We start from the raw sequence: 21677 nt of genomic DNA on the forward strand, positions 1-21677 counted from the left end.
TCCCCCTTCAAATTTATACCTTGCATCATTCCTGCTCAAAATTCTTAGATACATCTTTATTGTCTGTTTAGAGAGAGAATTTAAGTCTTTATGATGGCTTTTTAACTTTTCCACTATTCTACCTTTCTAATCTTTTCATGTTACTTCCCTTCTACGAAGTATTCTCTATTCAGAAAGAGGCACTAGTCTGTTATCAAAATGCATTTCAGCAGCTTTTCTTAAGGTCTTTGCTCACACCTGGTATGTTCACTTTACCTAGAAAGTCTTTCTCACACCACCCCTCCTTTTCAAACTAGACTTGCCTTTGCTTACTGAATTCCAACTATCCTTTAAAGTTGAACTTAAATTTTCTAGCTCTAATTAATTTTGAATTGAATTTGTTAAATGTATAGTTGTATTGATCAAATAAAGTTTGCTTTACCTTTGTTTTATTTTTTAAAAAACCCCAACATGGTGCATCCAGAAAATTTTGGTTCAAAATTAATAGTATTCAGTTTTTAAAGATATGAACAATTTTTTTGCCAAAATTTTTAAACTGTTAAAATTAATTATAGAGCAAGATGAATTTTATTTAAAAATATGATTCATGATAACATGTAACCAATTTTCCAACAAAATTATTGATAGTCATTCATAATACATGTTATTAAAGAATGTAGACACTAAAGACTGCCCATAATCCTTCCTTTTTCACTATAATTTTAATTATCTATGTAAATGACTGTGCCTACAAAACAATAATCTTATCATTTTTTGTTCATCTGTCATTTCTCAGTTCTACATCAGAGTGAGCAATTTGCATGTATAGTAAATAAATTTTGCTAGTACATTGTTATGTACAAAGTATATGTACAACATGGGAATGCCATTGAGTAATTAGATTATACAGCACATAGGAAAAAAAAAATTTCCCATTCTACTTTCTGATGTTTTTATAATGATCATATTATAGGAAAAACATATATTAAATATAATACATCTAAAATAAATGATTTATTTAGATTTTTTAAGATTAATTTTATAGTTTTATTGAAAAATTGGCTATTTTTTAGTCAAAAAACCTAATAAAATAATTTTTGAAGTCTTCAGCCCAAGAAACTTAAAATATGCTGTTTAATTAGTTTGGGCTTTCCTTTTGCGTCTTGAGTTCATAGATGTGAAAAATAGTTTCATATTTTTAAATGGCCTCCATTTAGAATGAATTTGGAAAATATATATTTATAGAATATTTCTCTTAAAGTTGACTTTTTGTTTGAAAGAAGTGTGTGTGTGTGTGTGTGTGTGTGTGTGTGTGTGTGTGTGTATGTGTGTGTGTGTGTGTGTGAAAGAGAAAGAGGGGGAGATAAAAGCAGAGAGAGGGAGGGAGAGAGATGATCATATATTTGCCTATACAACTTTGATTTTTTAGCAACCCCCTTCCTAAAATACCTAAAAACTCTTGAATGACTTATCCTTGTCCTTCAAATTTATTATGATTAGTATTATGAAAGTATGTTGTTGGGTCCCCATATCACAGTCACATTTTTTTTTAAAAAGCATTTGAGCTCTCTCCTATATTTGGTATTGAAAAATCAGGCAAGGATTTGATCTGCTGATAGCACTTCGCTTGTTATTCTAACCTATTTAAAACTTGTCTTTGTGATTAAACTTTAAAATATATGATAAAAAATTAAATTGTTTTTAGAATATTTTAACTAAAAGTTTTAGTTTTAAAAAATCATAAATTTTTATTCATTCTATTTTGCCACTTAGAGGCATATAAAAGTAGTATTATTCATGTTTTACATCACAAAATCTTATTATAATGAAAGCTAATACAATTTGAGAAGTTTAAAATAACATTTATATTGGAATAAATTTTGATTTTTTTAGGTTGGTACAACTAACAATCTCTTGCTGTGTTTTCAGACTAATTCTAGAAGTTGTACTTCAGTTTTAAGTGCTGTGACTTCTGAAGAATCTGTTAGAGCAATAAATGATGTGAATAAGTGCACTGGAAATTACTCATTTAAGACAACTACAGAGGTGTCAGTGGATGCAACTAATACAGGTAAGACATTCCATGTGTTTTTATGATGACTGTGCATATACTAGATCTGTAGACCATACTGGCTTTTGGAATAAAAAAAATTTTATTTTTATTTTTTGATAATATCAAAAATAATACTACTATTTTGTTGATTGGCAGTTTATTATTGATGTCTAGATTTAATTTCTAGTGATTATATTAACAGATATTCATTTTCCCTCTATAATAAAGCTAAAGTTTTCTCTGTAAAGTACAAAAGATCATACAATCCTATCATCAAACATTTCAAAGTTTGATATACTTCTTATGCATTCAATTTTTGTGAAAAGTATGTTAATTGGATTTGGACAATAGGAGCCATTGAGGGTTTTTGAATTTATAGCTCTGTAAATGGGATATTATTTTGATAGCTCTGTGAAAGTTGAATTAGAACTGAAAAATGAATGGATGCCCATCAATTGGAGAATGTTGGGTAAATTATGGTATATGAATGTTGTGGAATATTATTGTTCTGTAAGAAATGACCAGCAGGATGAATACAGAGAGGCTTGGAGAGACTTACATTAACTGTTGCTGAATGAAATGAGCAGGACTAAGAGATTATTATACACTTCAACAATAATACTATATGAGGATGTATTCTGATGGAAGTGGATATCTTCAACATAGAGAAGAGCTAATCTAATTCCAATTGATCAATGATGGACAGAATCAGCTACACCCAGAGAAGAAACACTGGGAAATGAATTTAAACTGTTAGCATATTTTGTTTTTCTCCCCAGGTTATTTTTACCTTCCGAATCCAATTCTTCCTTTGCAACAACAACAAAATTCGGTTTTGCACATATATATTGTACTTAGGATATACTATAACATATTTAATATGTATGGGAATGCCTGCCATCTAGGGGAGGAGGTGGAGGGAAAGGAGGGGAAAATTTGGAACAGAAGGGAGTGCAAGGAATAATGTTGTAAAAAAATTACCTATGTATATGTACTGTCAAAAAATGTTATAATTATAAAATTAATTTTAAAAAAAGAAAGAAAGAAAAGAAAGTTGAATTAGAGACCTGAGTGATTAGAGTTAAGAAATCCGTTTGGGAGACAAACTTCAATAGAATAAATGGAAAGAACTAAAGGCAAGATTAAGAGTAGTTGCAGTGAGAATAATAAGAGTATTGTGGAAACAAATCAATAATATTTGCCAACTCATTGAAGATAGAAAATTATGGAGACATGAGTCAGGTGACTTTAATGTTCCAGCTCAAGGATATTGGAAGAGGTTAATATTGCTAGAAGCTGAAATAGAAATAAATTTACATGGGGAAATTTGGGAGTCAATTTTAAACATTTGCTGTTGGAGGTACCAACATGCCTTCTAGATATAATTGTCCAGCTTGTTTGGAAATATGTGATTGGAGGTTGGGGGAGAGTTCAGGGTTGGCTATGTAGATTTGAGTGTCATAACTCATTTTTATAGCATACTAAAATTTGCAAGGTTTCTTTATAACCAAGTAGTGTAATTATTATACTAATTTTACAGATAGGGAAACTGAAGGTCTGAAGAGTTAAATGCCCAGGTTCACTCATCTAGTAGTATTTAGAGACAGAATACAGGCTTACTTGTTTTGATTTTCAAGTCTGGAATTTCTGATTCTAAAATTCCATTATTTGAAGTTGAACACTATCAGAGGAAGATTTCTGATTTGTTGAGTGATAGAAAAGATTACTATACATATCTTGTTTTTGACAGATAATTAGATTAGTTTAAGATGTTTAGAGTTTGTGATGTGTTTAATAGATAAAGCAAAGCTTTCTCAAATTAAATGTTTCAAAATTGGATGTTATTCTTTTAGTTGAATAAATAGATATAATTTAGAAATCTAACTAGACTGACGAGATATTAGGTACTGAATAAATATTGTTCCAGAGATATAGATACACATTAATACACTTGATATTTTCCCCTAACTCTTTCACTTAGTAATATTTTGAAGTCTTTTCTTACATTGGCATATTGGGGGAGCATGTATCTGAATTCACCTGTGAAAAGCTTTAATTAATGTATATTGAGCCTTTGTTATCTCATAAGCTTTCAGAATCTTTCCTCGCTATGTATGCTGCTTCTAGGTTTCCAGTCTAGAGGTATGCTGGAGTGAGTTCATACTGGTTTATTAGAGCTGTTTGTTAAATTTTCAGTGTTTATACATTTCAGCACTTATACTTTGGAAATCTTAATATATTACAAAAAGATTTGATTTGTTTTGTTGATTGTCTAGACAAGTTGATGAAGATGTTAATAACGCAAATTCAAATTAAGAGTAGGTTGTGTGTGTTGTACATACCTCTGTGGGGGCTGGCTGTTAAACATTTATCAGAACATTTTGCTAGTAACTACTGCAGAGAATTTAGAAGATTCAAGCTGATATTATTGATAATATTTATTATTCCCTTTCCCCCATCATGTGGATGTTTGCTTTTCTCCCTTTCCCCAGCATAGCCCTCTACCCACTGTGATTAATTTCCTTTTTTTTTTTTTTTGGTAAAATTGCAGTTTGTTTTGTTTGTTTTGTGTTTCAGCCATGTTCTATATTGGTCCTTCTTTTTGGTCCTACTCTAAAAAAAAGAATTAAGTTAAATAAGACAACAGTTTTTAATTTGTTTTATTTAATTCTTAACCTATAGTTATGCTGAAGTGGCAATGGGAGGTAGGATTTGTTCCTGTTTTTCTGTCTGTATTCAGGTAGAAAAGTTTACTAAGGAAAAGAATTAAGGTTTCCCTCAGTTACAGTCACTAGCTACATGTGCCAGCTCCTTGACTATTTGTCTGCATCATATAGTTAATATAATTTAGGGTCTGTGAAAAAGCCTGTTTTAAGATGGTCTTAGACTTAAGAGATTCATAGAGGCAATATATTGTTAGTTTTGTGACTATGAGCATGTTTTCTAACTCCTCTGAACCTTAGTTTCCTCATTTAGAAAATGGGGATAATAATAATAGTGATACTATTATGAGTCTCAAAGTCATAAATGTAAAACACTTTAATAAGTACTAAAGTGCTATACAACAGTGGGGGAAGAACTGAAAGTTCCAAAAGAAAAAAAAAAACCTCCCAAATGGTACACATATCATTTTTGAATATTAATTTATGTCCTTTTGACAGATCTAAAATGGTTTGTAAAAAAAAAAAAAAACTTGTGTGTAAACAAGAAATGATATAAGAATAGTTAAAATAATACAAGGTATTCCCAAAATCTTAAAGTTGTACTAAGACTTTGGCAGCCTTCTATTCTTTGTTGAAAAAAGAATTTTGTAATTCAGTAAGTTATTTTATTTTATAGTTTGTTATAGTTTGATATAAAAAGAGTTTTGATATAGCTCTGTCTTTGGTCATATTTTCTGAATCTTAATTCATAAACTGAATATAGTTTATTAAATTTAACAAAAATAAGCACATACTGCATGCTACTCATCATATTAATTTTGGAGATATAAAGACAAAACATAATTATCACAGTTTCCAAGGAGATTATGTGTGAGTTTTATTTTGGGGGCTTGTTGAAAGTAGTCTGTACAAAGTTAATCCGATATACTTTGGGGCCATAGTTTTAGATGTAACATCCTTTGAAATACTTAATTTGAAATTTATTTCAGTGTTCTAAAGATCTGTGATTATTGCAGTGTGTTTATTTTTTCCACTAATTCAAATTGCAAACCTTTCATTCCTGTGTGGATAGATGATCTTGATGATTGTAGTGGTTATAAGAAATTGATTACCTCCTAGACAATCTTATTAGCCTCTCAAAACTTAGAGAAATCATCATATTTTGTTATTTCAACTTGAGAGGATTTTCTTGAAGTGTTTAAGAATTCCTTTCATTACAAAGGGTGACTTTTATAAGATGATGAAGTACCTTCTCCCCTCCCCAAGATAGCAAGAAATTCCATATAGATTATATACATGGTACATATATTTTCTCTTTCAAAATTTTTTTTTTACAATTTCTTTTGTTTTTATATAATTTTTCTTTCTCTCACTCTCATCCAGTAAGCTATCTGTTGTCAGAGGGAATAAAAAAGGAAGAAAAAATAATAGTTCAATAACACTAAGCAAACCCGTTTTACACATTTACATTTACAATGGTACATATCCTCTAAAGAGGGAAAGAAGTTGAACTTTCTTGTTTTTGTTTGTTTGTTTGTTTGTTTTGAGAAGGAGCTTGGTAATTATTACATAGGACTTTTCTTTTTATTTTTTATCTCTTTGGAGTATTTGCCTAGCATTTTACTTTTTATTTTATTTTAATAGTATTTTGTTTTTCCAAATACATGCAAAGATTGTTTTTATTTTTTATTTATTTTTAATTTTTACAAAAATTTTTGCATAGGTAATTTTCCAGCATTGATAATTGCAAAACTTTTTGTTTCAACTTTTCCCCTCCTTCCCCCCATCCCTTCCCCTAGATGGCAGGTTGACCAATACATGTTAAATATGTTAAAGTATAAGTTAAATACCATATATGTATATATGTCCAAACAATTACTTTGCTGTACAAAAAGAATTGGGCTTTGAAACAGTGTACAATTAGCCTGTGAATGAAATAAAAAATGTCGGCAGACAAAAATATAGGGATTGGGAATTCTATGTAGTGGTTCATAGTCAACTCCCGGAGTTCTTTTGCTGGGTGTAGTTGGTTCAGTTCATTACTGTTCTATTGGAACTGATTTGGTTCATCTCATTGTTGAAGATGGCCACATCCAACAGAATTGATCATCATATAGTATTGTTGTGAAGTATATAATGATCTCTTGGTCCTGCTGATTTCACTCAGCATCAGTTCATGTAAGTCTCTCCAGGCCTTTCTAAAATCATCCTGTTAGTCGTTTCTTACAGAACAATGATATTCCATAATATTTATATACCACAATTTATTCAGCCATTCTCCAATTGGTGGGCATCCACATAGTTTCCAGTTTCTGGCCACTACAAAGAGGGCTGCCACAAACATTTTTGCACATACAGGTCTCTTACCCTTCTTTAAGATCTCTTTGGGATATAAACCCAGTAGTAACACTGCTGGATCAAAGGGTATGCACAGTTTGATAACTTTTTGAACATAGTTCCAAATTGCTCTCCAGAATGACTGGATGTATTCATAATTCCACCAACAATGTATCAGTGTCCCTGTTTTCCTACATCCCCTCCAACATTCTGCATTATCTTTCCCTGTCATTCTAGCCAATCTGACAAGTGTGTAGTGATATCTCAGAATTGTCTTAATTTGCATTTCTCTGATTAATAATGACTTGGAGCGTTTTTTCATATGGCTGGAAATAGCTTCAATTTCCTCTTCTGAGAATTGTCTGTTCATATCCTTTGACCATTTATCAATTGGAGAATGGCTTGATTTCTTATAAATTAGAATCAATTCTCTATATACTTCTAGAGTTTTAAAAAGATATGATTTCTGTTGATATTTTAGAAAATTTAGTAATTCTCATTTTTGTTTAAATTCAATTTTTGTATATTAAATCTGTGATACTATTTGAAATAAGTAAGATCTATTAGTTGATTTTTAAAGGTATATCAGTCATGATAACAGTTAATGTTTTCAGATAATTAAAAAATTGCATAATTCTTAATTAGTTCTATTTCTTTCTGTTTTCACCACTTTACTAAAGTTATTGCAGAAATGAAAGGGAGTCACATAGTATTGAGTGTCATTTTGTGTTTTTGTTTCATGGATTGCTGTTATTAGAAAAAATTTTTTTTATTAATTATCTGTGTACCTCCAGTGCCTTGCACAGTGCCTGGCACATAATAGGAGCTTACTAAATACTTGTTGATTAATTCTGTTCTTCCTCTTGCCTGTGTGAAGTTCTGTCTCCAGTAACAAACACCTGATTTTCTTGGCTTCTTATCAATCTTGTAGAGAGTTTCTGTAACTTAAATGGCACTATTTATGTTAGTTTGTCTCCAGTACTCTGTTGGACTCATTTCAGAATTCCCAGATATCTGAATGCTACCAGAGTTTTCTACTAGTGCTGTTTCATGCCAGCAAATCTTAAAGTACCATATTCTCCAAGGATTCAAATTGCCTTTCACCTAAAGAGCAATTGAAAGACTCATTGGACATAGACTATGAATGTTACAAATGATGGATTACAGTTATGAAGTGGAATAAAACCTGTAATCAAAAAGTTATATGACTAGAAAACTATGTGAGTTGGTTTTGTAATAAGAATCAAGAATAACAGATGGTTAACTTCTTACAGCATTGGTACCCTTATAATTTCAAGAGGTCAAGAATAATGCTCCTAGCAAATTGGGTAGAAATCCTAAAAGACTCTGTGAATTTATGGAGCTAACTGGAATTATCTAGGATAGAAAGGAATGGATGGTTGCAATCTATACCATTAATGGGATGTATAACTTTTTAATATACTCTTTCATATCAGTGAAATCATCTACTGAAGTACTAAAGCATATTGGTTATTTTTCAGTGTTTCTGAACTAAATATAATTTTGAATTATGGAACTAATGTAACTATTAATAAGTTGTAGCAGTGTTACATGAATTTAGCAACAATTTCAAAAATGATACAGTGAATGGAGAGCTGATTTTCGAATAAGGAAAACATGGATTGAAATACCTCCTTGGCAAGGATACTCACTATGAGATTATGCAAATCACTTAACTTGATTATGCCTTGGCCATCTCAAGGACTAGAAGTTGCAGAACAGGTTGATCTGAATTGGTATTAGGAATTTGCTCACAAATAGTTCACTACCAGTGAAATTCATTCATTGACCCCAAAAATTCATTGAATGACTGGATTTGTAATTGTTTAGAAAAAATAAATTTTCTTCTGTGAAATTTTTCTTTCATTTTAGTATGACACTTACAAAATATAAATGTGCACCTCCCTGTTCTAAATTTAATGATCAAGGTATATTTAAAGTAATTGATGCAAATAAAAGTGTATCAAAGAACAAAATTAAGTCTTAACAGATTGCTCTTAAGTAAATCAAGCTGCTGCTCTGTTTTTAAATTATTGTGTATAATTCTTTGCAAAAAGAAGCTGTCTTACAGAAAGATTTGAAGGACTTTCAAAATTACAGAAATATATTAGTGAAAGTATAAGTACTATAGACATTTATACTGCTCCTTTGTATCATTCTCCTAAAAAAATAAAACATATATATGCTTTTACATTAAAGCTAAAGGTGGGAGGTACAATTATGTAAAGAAGATGCAAATATATAAAGATTTAATCCCTAATGAAAGTCTTTGGAAGATTACCTTCTTTGGAAGAAGGTAGATTTTTGCTTTTTTTTTTTTAAAGTAATTATTATTATTTTTTTAAAATTTATATCACTTATATATCCCATTGTATCCTTCGTTGTAATCCCTCTCAGAAAGCCATAAAAGTTTCAAGAAAGGAAGAAAGAAAATAAATAATTCTTCAAAACTGGACTGTATATGAAAAAAATCTGCTATTCAGTGCATCTTATTTGTGGTTTTCTGTTTCCATAAAGGAGGAGGAAGTTTTGACTTCTCTTCTTTGAGCTTTAGCCTGGTCATTATATTACAATTTGGCAGCATTCATTTTCAATTCATTTTGTTTACATTGTAATATTCATGATTTAAATGATTTTCCTGCTTCTGCTTACTTAACTTCATATCAGTCTTTTCATAGTTATCCATATTCATCATGTTTATTATTTCTAATTACATAGTAATGTTATATTTTTGTGCTACATTGTGAGCAATATTCAAATTGATGAGTATCAACTTTGTTTCTACTTTGCTACCAAAGCTGCTATGTGTCAGAGTATATGGGGCTTTTGGGAGACAATTTTTCAGCAGTTTATTTCAATAATAAATCATTAACATCATCTATTCATTCATTCTGCATACTTGTTGACTTCCTAATTGTTTTCAGCATTAATGATGAGATCTGAATATTGTTTTGGATCAAGAGAAATCAAAGAATTGATCCTTGAGGCAAGCAGACAGAAGGTTCTGGTAGAGATCAGTTTAACTCCATGGTCCCACTCTCTGGGGAGGTGGTCCACTTGGAAGTCCAAGTTATGTCAACTCCCTGAGACCCACCCTCTATAGAGATTTCCAGCAGTCTCACCTTGCCATACCCTGTCAGGAATCCCAGTAATGTCCCTGAAGTAAAATTTTCTTTATACAATATACTTAGGGGTCGTCCCATGGCTGCTATTTTCTTTTGGGTCATTCTGCCAGGGCATTCTGCCTCTTGATGTCTTTACCTTACCTTATCCTTCCCCCCACCCATGCCACATGGCATTTCTCTTAACTCCACTATGCTTCCCAACCTTACTTCTCCTTACATCTAACTAGTTGTTTTAGAGTAATAAGTCCCATCTAGGATTTAGACTGCCAGCTAAGGGTATGCTCCAACCTTATGGGGTGCTCCCTTTCTACTAGGTAATTGTGAGTTCCACTGAGGAGATTATCTTTCATTTGTTCTCCCACTCTATTTTATTTGCCATTCCTGATGTCTTCTGTATCCCTTCATTTTGTCTGTAACTTCTTCCCTAAATAAAGCTACCTTTTGCCAAAGAGAATGGCCATTGTGAATTTTTCAATTGATTGAACCCAACTTTTGTTGCCTGCTATCATTTGGTGACAAACCCCACATGATAGATCACATCATTAGTATTACACATAAGGCGGGGATCTAAGTGGTGCAGTGGGTAGAGTATTAGGCTTGGAGTCAGGAAGACATTTTTTTGAGTTCAAACCTGGCCTCAGTTAATAGCTGTGTGATCCTGGGCAAGTCATTTAAACCTATTTGCCTCAGTTTCTTCATCTGGAAAATGAGCTAGAGAAGAAACTAGTCAACCAATCCATTATCTTTCCTTAGAAAACCCCAAATGGGATCACCAAGAGTTGAACAGGACTTAAAGGACTGAACCATAACATTAATCATAATCCCTAATTTTATGAAATAAGGTTCTTGATTTTAAGTGGCTTATAGTCAAATAGAGGAAATAAGACTATACAAAATACTTTTAAAGGCCCTTCTGATTCATAGCTGAAGAAATCTAAATGTGATATATGTAAGGATGCAATAAAGTAAGGATTAGTTATGGTTGAAGTGATCAGGAAGGGCATCCTAATAAAGGTGACCTTTGATTAAAAAAATTTTTTTTGACCTCTTAAAATGAATTTCTCCTTATATAAAGCAGAGCAGATAGAGGATTGCACTTGCAATTACAAATTAGAAGTGAAATTTGAAAAAAATCTACATTTCTGTTTCTTTAACATTTCATATTATTTTAATGTTACTTCAGTTGTCTTGAATAAATAATTTCTCATGTAACTTAAGAAGATTAATACACTGGATATTAAAATTTTGAATTAAAGTTAAGACATGGTAATGTACAAATTTGTACTAGTTTTCATATATTTTGAAAGAAAATTTAGACAAGTCAAATTGCTTAGCATACTCTTTTTAAAAACCAAGAAACCTTTTTCTAAAAAATAGACTGTTATTAAAATGCAAAGCTTTCTCGTGAATAGTGAATGTATTATGGAATTCTAACTATTTAGACATTTTTAGCCTCAAAGATTGAGACCATAGCAAATACTTTAAAATTTTCCACCATCTAGCTATTGAAGTAAAAACATGCTTAGTGTTTGCAAGTGTAAGACAGTAGAAAAGGTATTTGTGTAGTTTCTTGGTTTATCATACTCTGAGACCTTATTTTGCATTTTGGATATTTATGTACTGTTGGTTAGAAGCAAAAGAGCTAGCCATAAGGATGGAATAGGTCACTTAAGCCTAAAAGAAGAAAGTATATATACTGGAGAGGGTTTTCAAGTGTTAAATGGAATAGGGAAGTTAGTAAGTATAAGCATTTACATTGGTGTCTCTGGAAAGCAGTTTCACTTGAGAGGTTGAAAGAGAAATTGTAATGAGTTGAAAATTGGAGAAAAGGAAGTGGACTTAATTAGTATAGATAGATTTTGTTTTTGGAGTTTGTGAAAGAGAGAGATTGGATGATAGCATAAGGGAGGGAGGTATGGTAGTGTTAAGTGGAGATGTTTTTAAGGATAGGTGAAAGTGGAGTAGCTAGATGGTGAAGTAGATAGAGCCTTGGCACCTGGAGTCAGAAAGACTTGAATTCAAATATGACCTTGGATACTTACTATTTATGTGACCTTATGCAAGTCATTTAAACTCCATTTGCCTCATTTTCCCCAGCTGTAAGATGGGATTCCAAAAGCATCAGCCTCCCAGAAATGTAACATTTATAAAATAGTATACTCCCTGGCATATAGTGCAATATAAATGGTATTTTAAAAAAAATTTTTTTTATCAGGCATGTTTATAGGTGGCTGGAAAAACATAGATGGGAAGAGACTGAGGGTAAGGAAAAATGGGGGAGAAACACAGAAAGAAAGCATGATTGTAGGGGCCATCCACTTCAGGAGTTAGTTTCAAGAATCCATGGAGAGGATTTGATCTTAAATGGACTACCTCTTCATCAGAGACTAGAGCAAAGAAGGAGAACATGAGATTATCTGGTATTATTATTCCTTTTCTTAACTTTTGGATCTCATTCTCTCATTCTATACTTAGTGGTTCTCAAAACATCATCTGAGGATTACTGGGGTGCTTGAGACTCTTAGAGTCCTAGATATCATAATTGTTTTCAAATTAATTTTCAATAGGGCAGACATCAATATGTAAACCAAATAACACAAAAACTCTTATATACTGAAATAATTTTTAAGAGTGTTGAAGAGTTTCTGAACAAAACATTTGAGATTTGCTGCTTTAGACAACAGTAATACTTTTAAAAAATACAGTCAATTTACTTATCATATAGTTTATTATGGAGGAATTTCCTCCATCAAAGCACATAGCCTCCTTATGACATTACTTGATCCTTTGATCTGGACCCTAGTTTGCAATCCTTTGGGTGCTGATGGTGGATGGGTTTCTCAGCTCAGAGTAGATCTATTTGTTATAATTGAAGTCTGCTCATATTTAGATCATCAAGGACTATTGAGTTGAGAATGGGAAGCCTTAGACAGCCAGAGTCTCTCTGTGATGCTAGAAACAGCACTTCACATAAGGATAATATTAAGAACAAATTCAACCAACCAATCAACAAGTATTTGTTAGTTATCTACAAAGTGTCAGGCATTCTCTGTGGCACTAGGAATTTAAAAAAAAAAAAAATAGATAATCTTTATTTTCTAGGAGTTTAAGTTTTAATGGGAGAGGCAACAAACACACATATAAATATATACAGCATAAGTTTAAAGACTAAAAACAAAATCATATATAGTTCTAAGGGAAATAATAACATTTAAGAGAATTAGGAAATATTTAATGTAGGTGCTCTTTGAAGTATATCTTAAAGGGAAAAAAAAGGATTCTTTAAGGTAGAGATGAAAAGGGAATAAATTCTAGGTATGGGGGACAGTGTGACAATTAAAAAGGTTCAAGAGACATAATTTTTGAGTAATTTAATCATTTTATTAATGAACACATTTATTACTAAAAGGATAATTATTTGGCCTATTCTCTTAGACCAAAAATCTCTCATGGTCATAGGTTCACAGTATATATATGCCCTTTGAAGAATAGGTATTCCTGAGGAGTAGTAATCAACTCTAATTGATTAACAATTAATGAGAAAATGAATATTACAATGAGAGGCTAGGCTAAATTACCTGAAGGTCTTGTAATATGTGACTTGCATTACTAAATCTTGGTCACAGAGACTTATCAATTTCCATATTAACTGCCTGGCAAAAAGGAGAATCATCATTTCTCTTAAGACGTGTCTGAGCAAACCCAATGAGAAGGAATTCACCCATTAACCCAAACTTAAAATTTCTTTTACCATCTGATTAGATCTTGACCTGGGAAAATCTCTGCCTAAGATTTCCCATACTGGTTGAATTCTGGGTGAGGAAGTAGAAAAGAGGAAAAACTGGAAAAACTTTGGTCCTAATACAACAATTAGTTATTAAAGATAAGATAAAAATAATCATTTTTTACACAGCCAAATGGGAGCAGGAGGTAGTGTTCTTAGTAACAAACAAAAAGAAAGCCAATTTGGCTGGATGATAAAGTGTGAAGTGGAAGCAATATCCAGTGAGATTGGAAAAATAGATTGAGACAAAGCTGTGAAGTGCTTTAAAAGCTAAAGAGGAGTTTATATTTGGTGACAGAAGCAAGTGAAAGCCCTTGAAATATATCTATTAGGAGAGTGACATAGCCAGATCTGTGCTTAAGGAAAATCATGTTAGCAGCATTGTGGGTTATGCTGCAATGGTGAGACACTTGAAGCTGAGTGACCAATTAGGAGAAAAGAGTTAAAACCTTTCAGACTCAAGTAAGACTTCATTGCCTTAGTTCAGAATAATTAAGATGGTAGTTGTGTGAGTAGAGAATCTAGAGAGTCAACGGTCTTATAGGAGGGATGTTGTACAGTTTAAAAATACAAATGTTGGCAATTAATTGAAGATGGAAGAGTTGAGGATAACTTCAAGGACATGAAAGATGGATGTTGGTACTTTTGACAGAAATGGGGAGTTTGGGAAGAAGAGTCAGACTCTGGGCTCTGGTCAAGGTCCTTTGATCCTAAAAGGCACAAGAAAAAAGGAGGCAACAAAACAGTGATTCATCAGAGACACCAGATAGACAGCTCCAGCAGGGACTTTAGCACCCCCTCCTCTGACTCCATCAGGCTACTTTTATTTAGGTATAGATAAAGGAAGCTGCTTGTCAAAGTATTACCAAAAATCTGTGCAGAAGAAGCAAAGTCACTTACATCAAGGATTACATTAGTGCAGTTTATATCTGGGATCTTTGAGATATATACTATACTATGCCCTTAAGTAGTTTTGGGGAAAGAAAATGAATTTTGTTTTGGATGAGTTGAGATTGTAATGTTGTGACCTCTCTGGTATGTTCAGTTTGAAATGTCCAGTTTGCATTTTGTGATGTAGATTGAACCTTAGTGTAGAAACTGGATATGTGTGGGGAGAATGTGTAGAGGGAGTTGAAATAAGGGGCCTAGAGCAATTCTTTGGGGAACTCCCATCATTGGAGGTATAATAGGGATAATGAACTAGCAAAGGAGACTGAGAAAAAACAATTAAATAAGATGAGAACTAAGGAAGAGCAGTACCAAGAAGTCCAAAAGACTTTATAAGTCTAGAAGAGTGAAGTCTGAAAGAATAGATTCAGCAATTAAAATTTCATTAGTAACTTTGGAGAGAATAGTTTCAGTTGAGTTGTAAAACTGGAAGCCAGACTGCAGAAAATTAAGAAGAGAGTGGAAAAGAAGTGGAGGTTGGGAAGTCTTACTTGAGTCTGAAAGGTTTTAACTCCTTTCTTCCCTAGGAATGGAGAGGAGTTACTCTTGGTTCATGAAAAATCTAGTCCAGTCACTGACATGCCTTTGGAGGTATTGGAAATTTTCTCTAAAAGGTCCATGGGTGGTGAGATTGAAAGGACTTAGGCAGGACACTAAATAAAAATAAAGTTTAAACTAACCATATACTAGGCTTTGTTTGAATTTAAATTATCTAAATAAATATTGGTTAAATAAGCTAAATTTCTTGTCTCTACATTTTAATTCTGGAGTTTAGACACTCCTAATCCCTGCCTTTTCCCAAGAATTACTTTGTTATTTTATATATAATTTATTTGTGTGAGAAAAGGATGGGCATTTTGGTTTCCACAGTTGTGAAAATCAAATTAGAGAAATGAAACTTAAATTAGAAAATTGAAACCCACAAGGATATTAAGGAATAATCAAAGGTGAAGTTTATCTTCTTTCAAAAGAATGAGGGATTGAGATTCATGATGTGTAGTTTCTGTAATATACAATTAATGGGGAATCAGGGGAGGAATTTGTGTTCCAGATGGTAAATATAAGTCTCTCTAGACTTCTCTGAAATCATCCTGCTGATTGTTTCATATAGAAAAATAATTTTCCATAACATTAATATACCAAAACTTATTCAGCCATTCCGTAACTGATGGGCATCCATTCAGTTTCCAGTTTCTTGCCATGAAAAAAAAGGGCTGCCACAAGCATTTTTGCACATGTGGGTCTTTTTCCCTTTGATCTCTTTGGGATACAAACCCAGTAGAAACAATGCTGGATGAAAGGATATGTACATTTTGATAGCCATTTGGGCAAAGTTCCAAATTGCTCTCCAGAATGGTTGAATCAGTTCACAACTTTACCAACAATGTATTAAGTGTCCCAGTTTTCCCACATCCCCTCCAACATTCATCATTATCTTTTCCTGTCATCTTAGCCATAGATTTTTTTCTTATGGACTATACCTTAAACCCAAATCACTATAGCTGTCATTGATTGACCTATCTTAGGTCTCAGGCAATCACATTTGATTATTATTTGGATTCTGGCTTTTGTTTCTATATTGTTTCTGTTATGTACTGAAACTCTTGAGAGTTTTCCCCTCCCAGATTGTTGTTGTTTGTAAAAGAGGCCATTCTTTGACTCATTTCTTACCTAGCTTTAATCACTGATTGGATATTGCCTCAGTCAAAGAGAGCTCTTACAAAGCTTAGTTTAAAAAGGCCAAGGTCTTCTACTGCATCCCAGGCCATCCTAGTCATCCTGATCTTTTATCTTTTCAGTGGATCCAGATGGCTCTGGATGAGTAGGTCCTGCTTGTGACGTTGCATAATCTTCTTTCATTTAAATCCAACTCACTTGAATGTCATAGCATCACCTCCCTGATGTCTTGGTCTTCTTTGAAAAGAAGGACAAACCACATCATCATCAAAACATGTATTTAATGAAGGTCATTTATTCGAGGTACTATGCTATGTTAGGTACAATGGAGATATCAAAATAAAATTGAAACTTTTCCTCAGGAAAGCTTCATTTTATTGAGTATAAAATATGTATATACACAATAAATCCTTGGTAATTTTTTGAGGGAAGAATCATTGTCAGTGGACTATTGCACAAGATGAATTTTAATAGGGGATAAAATATTGAGTCTTGGATGTAGTTTTAAAAATCAACTGTACAAATGAAAGATAAGAGATTAACATGTGAAAAGTGGCTAGGAGTTTTGTTAACTATGAGCTTACTCTGAGTCATAATTGTTATGTGGGTGTTAAAAAAGCTGATGCAGAAATAAGCTACAATAATAGCATTAGAAGATCCAGAGCAAGGGAAACCATAGTCCCAGTGTACTCTGCTTAAGCCACATATTTTTAGTTCTGAGCATAACATTCCATTTGAATTGTCTTAAGAAAATTCTGAAGATCACCTGGCAAGATAAAGTATTAGACAATTAGGTCTTTTCAAGTTCTGCCAAGCATTCAAAATTTACTGCAGAAAGTGCAACTCCAATGGGCTAGCCATGTTGTTTGAATGCCAAATGTATGTTTGCCTAAAAGACTATTTTATGGAACTCATTCATATCAGGGAAGCATTCACTGAAAAGTTAGAATTAACACAGGGATATTCTCAGAATCTCTCTAAAGAACTTTGAAATTAATTGTGTGACATAGAAGATACTGGCAAAGTACTGCCCAGCATGGCAGTGTGCCCTCATTAAAAAAAGCACTATACTCTATCAGCAGAGCAGAATTGAAGTAACTCATAAAGAAACGAGATGTGCAAATTTGGTGACATCTCCACTCCAAATGTTGATATGGACTATTTGTGCCTGACTCAGAATCTTCTGAGTTCATATAAGACTTATCAGACACAGTTGGACACATTGTACCTTTGCTGTAGTTATGTCATTTTGATCCTCTTTCAGAATGAAGAACAACAACCAGCTAATCATCGAGGTGGGAGGTGGTTCTTGACTTGGAAGACTGAGATTCATACTGGCTAAAGTGAAAAAGAAATGCTTTCTAGATATGAATAGGGAATACTGAAATGGAACAGAAATCAGAGATAGAGCATCATGTTAGTAACAGCTGGATTCCTGAGACTGTTGTCAAGAGCAATAATGAATAAATCAAGAAAAGTTCATTGGAATCAGGTTGTGAAGGATTTTAAATGTCAGGCTACAGGTAACAAGAATCAGAACTAGTGTAGAATAGTCTTTAGAAGATATTTTGATGGATTTGATGGATCTATGAGTACTCTATGAAAGCAACCTTTAAGGAAATCATTTGAAATTATATTAATAAACTAAATTTTTCCTAACCTTTGATTTAGGCTATGTGCTCTGAAAAATTCAGTGTAGTAAACTGTTGCAGGTTTGGAATTATGAAGACTCAAATTCAGATCTTCCCTCCAATATTTACAATGGATTGAATAAACCACTTAATCTCTCTAGCTTTGTTTCTTCATCTGTAAAATGGATTAATAATAATAACACCTACTTCATAAGATTGTTGAGAAGATCAAATAAAATAACAAGCATAAAAGACTGGCAAATTTTATTTTTTTTATTTTTATTTTTGTTCATTTTATAATTATACATTTTTTGACAGTATATATGCATGAGTAATTTTTTTTATAACATTATCCCTTGTATTCATTTTTCCAGATTTTCCCCTCCCTCCCTCTACTCCCTCCCCTAGATGACAGGCAATCTCATACATTTTGCATGTGTTACAGTATAACCTAGATATAATATATGTGTGTAAATCCAATTTTCTTGTTGCACGTTTAAGTATTGGATTCCGAAGGTATAAGTAACCTGGGTAGATAGAGAGTAGTGCTAATATTTTACATTCAATTCCCAGTGTTCCTTCTCTGGGTGTAATTGTTTCTGTCCATCATTGATCAGCTGGAAGTGAGTTGGATCTTCTTTATGTTGAAGATACCCACTTCCATCAGAATATATCTTCATACAGTATTGTTGTTGAAGTGTATAGTGATTTTCTGGTTCTGTTCATTTCACTCAGCATCAATTCATGTAAGTCTCTCCAAGCCTTTCTGAATTCATCTGCTGATCATTTCTTACAGAGAAATAATATTCCATAGCCTTCATATACTGTGATGGTACAGTCTAGCTCCTCTGAAGGGCTCAGAATAAGTCCTTGTCAGGATAAGCAAAAGTCCTTGGCCCGCGTTGTGGACGCCAATATGTAACGTGCTGTTGTCTCCAGAAACTGCCGATGGCTCTCTGGTCTAGAGGAGAGACTTCTTTCTTCCTCCAGAGAGCCTCTCTGGAGTGCCGCCCTCTTTTATCCTCCCAGAGAATGGGCGTGGGATAATGCAAGGGCTTCTGGGAAAAATTACTTCAACCAATGAACTTGCTCCTCCTAAGGATGCAAGCTCCTCCCTAGGAATTCACAACTCCCAGTAAAGGCTGGAAGTAGAAAATTAAGTACCGACTTAGCACTTAGATGATATCTCATTATCTCATTAGCACTTAGTAAGAACCTAACAATATACCATAATTTACTCAACCATTCTCTAATTGATGAACATCCGTTCATCTTCCAATTTCTAGCCACTACAAAAAGGGCTGACACAAACATTTTGGCACACACAGGTCCCTTTCGCCTCTTTAGTATTTCTTTGGGATATAAGCCCAGTAGTAGCACTGCTGGATCAAAGGGTATGCACAGTTTGATAACTTTTTGGGCTTAGTTCCAGATTTTTCTCCAAAATGGCCGGATTCTTTCACAACTCCACCAACAATGTATTAGTGTCCCAGTTTTCCTACAGCCCCTCCAACATTCTGCATTATCTTTCCCTGTCATTCTAGCCAATCTGACAGGTATGTAGTGATATCTCAGAGTTGTCTTAATTTGCATTTCTCTGATCAGTAGTGATTTGGAACACTCTTTCATATGAGTGGATATAGTTTCAATTTCATTATCTGAGAATTGTCTGTTCATATCCTTTGACCATTTATCAATTGGAGAATGGTTTGATTTCTTATAAATTAGGATCAATTCTCTATATATTTTGGAAATGAGACCTTTGTCAGAGCCTTTAACTATAAAAATATCTTCCCAATTTGTTACTTCCCTTCTAATCTTGTTTGAATTAATATTGTTTGTACAGAAACTTTTTAGTTTGATGTAATCAGAATCTTCTATTTTGTGATCAATAGTGATCTCTAGTTCTTCTCTAGTCATAAATTCCTTCCTCCTCCACAGGAAAGACTGGCAAATTTTAAAGAATTATGTCAGTGCTAGCTATTACTGTTACGTGTAAGTTATTCCTTTTTCATTTATATTGGGTTAGGTGGTGAAGTGTCTTCCAACTCTGAAATTCTGCAATTCAGCAACATTTTAATCACTTTTTTTTTTTCATAATTCGCCCCCCCCCCTTTTTTTTTTTTTTGGATGCTGGGGTTAAGTGACTTGCCCAGGGTCACACAGCTAGGAAGTGTTAAGTGTCTGAGACCACATTTGAACTTGGGTCCTCCTGAATTCAAGGCTGGTGCTCTATCCACTGCGCCACCTAGCTGCCCTTTTTTTTTTCTTTTTTTTTTAATGAACAAATTCACAAGTTCACCAACAGTGTTTTATGTGACTGTCTATTTGTGGCATCTTTAACTAGTATGCTTTGGCCCACTCTTTCAGAGCTAAGTCAGATACCTTTGTTCCTTAGGATGCTAGGATTTCCTGAAGGGTTTTGAGGGATTTCTTCTCTGCTGTCATGGGCTTGATCCTCTGCTCCCCCACTGGCTGTGTCATCTCCTCCTCCTCCTCATTGTTAAGCAGCAGTGACTAGCAGCTCTAGTTCCATTTAACCATTTAACATGATTTAGTTTTTATTGAGGGATATTTATTTTGAAGATGTAAAAAGATGAATTTATGAATATTTTCCTCCTCTCCCAATAATTTAAGTCTTAGCTCAGTTCCTACTTATCATTTGTTCCATCAAATTCAGGTCCAAATAAGCCATGATTGCTGGACAAGTCCTCATCTCATCTACCTGAGTCCAAAAGATCATTTGTGAAGATGACTCCTTTTTTCTCAGGACATTGATGCTGGGCTGGCTGCTAGCAGCTGTATGGACTCAAACTCCCAGATTCCTGCAGCTTGATTTCTTGATTTTTTAAAACACTCAAGATTGGAAACTCCATTCCCTTCACCTAAACAGGAAAAGATCAAACACAGAGGCCACGGATCAAGACCCTTTCACAGGACCCTGTAAAAGAAGGCCCTGAAAGTCATATCATCAAAGTAGGGATAAAGTAACAGGGCCCAAAGGATCCAGATGGAGGCTGACTTAGTTTTTGAACATGCTGTCATTTTATTTTATTTTATTTATTTATTTTGTTGATTTTATAATTATAACACATGCTCTCATTTTAGCTACTCAGCCAGCTAAAAGCCTTCTCTTATGTGGTTAGCAAACCAGAATCAGTTATATAGAGTATCTAAATCTGCTTAGACTTAAAGTCAAAGTCTTTCTTGAAAAGTCCCACTCTTTTCAAGGCTTTTCTATTATAGAACATTACAACTCTCTGTATCAGGTCCCTCAGCTCTTCTATGTGGGAAGAAGCCTTTCTTGGTGCTCTGCACATGATCCAGACTCATTACACTTCTAACTAACATTGACTATTACCATCAAAACTGTAGCTTAGTGTAAGTTGTTATTTCAGTTTCTGTTGAGTAGTAGGCTTAAGCAGTCATCCATTGTCTACTAAAAACTGTAAAAAGCTA

At 33.3% G+C, this 21677-nt stretch overlaps 1 protein-coding gene across 3 annotated transcripts in view; it reads left to right on the forward strand.

The window, feature by feature from the left end:
- Positions 1-21677, forward strand: part of RAD54B (RAD54 homolog B) — a 104613-nt gene that overhangs the window by 16415 nt on the left and 66521 nt on the right. For all 3 annotated transcript variants that reach the window (XM_074269341.1, XM_074269351.1, XM_074269363.1), the window contains exon 3: positions 1909-2050. In XM_074269341.1, coding sequence (XP_074125442.1) covers positions 1909-2050 — 142 coding nt within the window. The remainder of the gene's footprint in view (positions 1-1908; positions 2051-21677) is intronic.

The sequence above is a fragment of the Sminthopsis crassicaudata genome, chromosome 1 (genome assembly GCF_048593235.1).
Source record: "Sminthopsis crassicaudata isolate SCR6 chromosome 1, ASM4859323v1, whole genome shotgun sequence".
Classification (NCBI taxonomy): domain Eukaryota; kingdom Metazoa; phylum Chordata; class Mammalia; order Dasyuromorphia; family Dasyuridae; genus Sminthopsis; species Sminthopsis crassicaudata.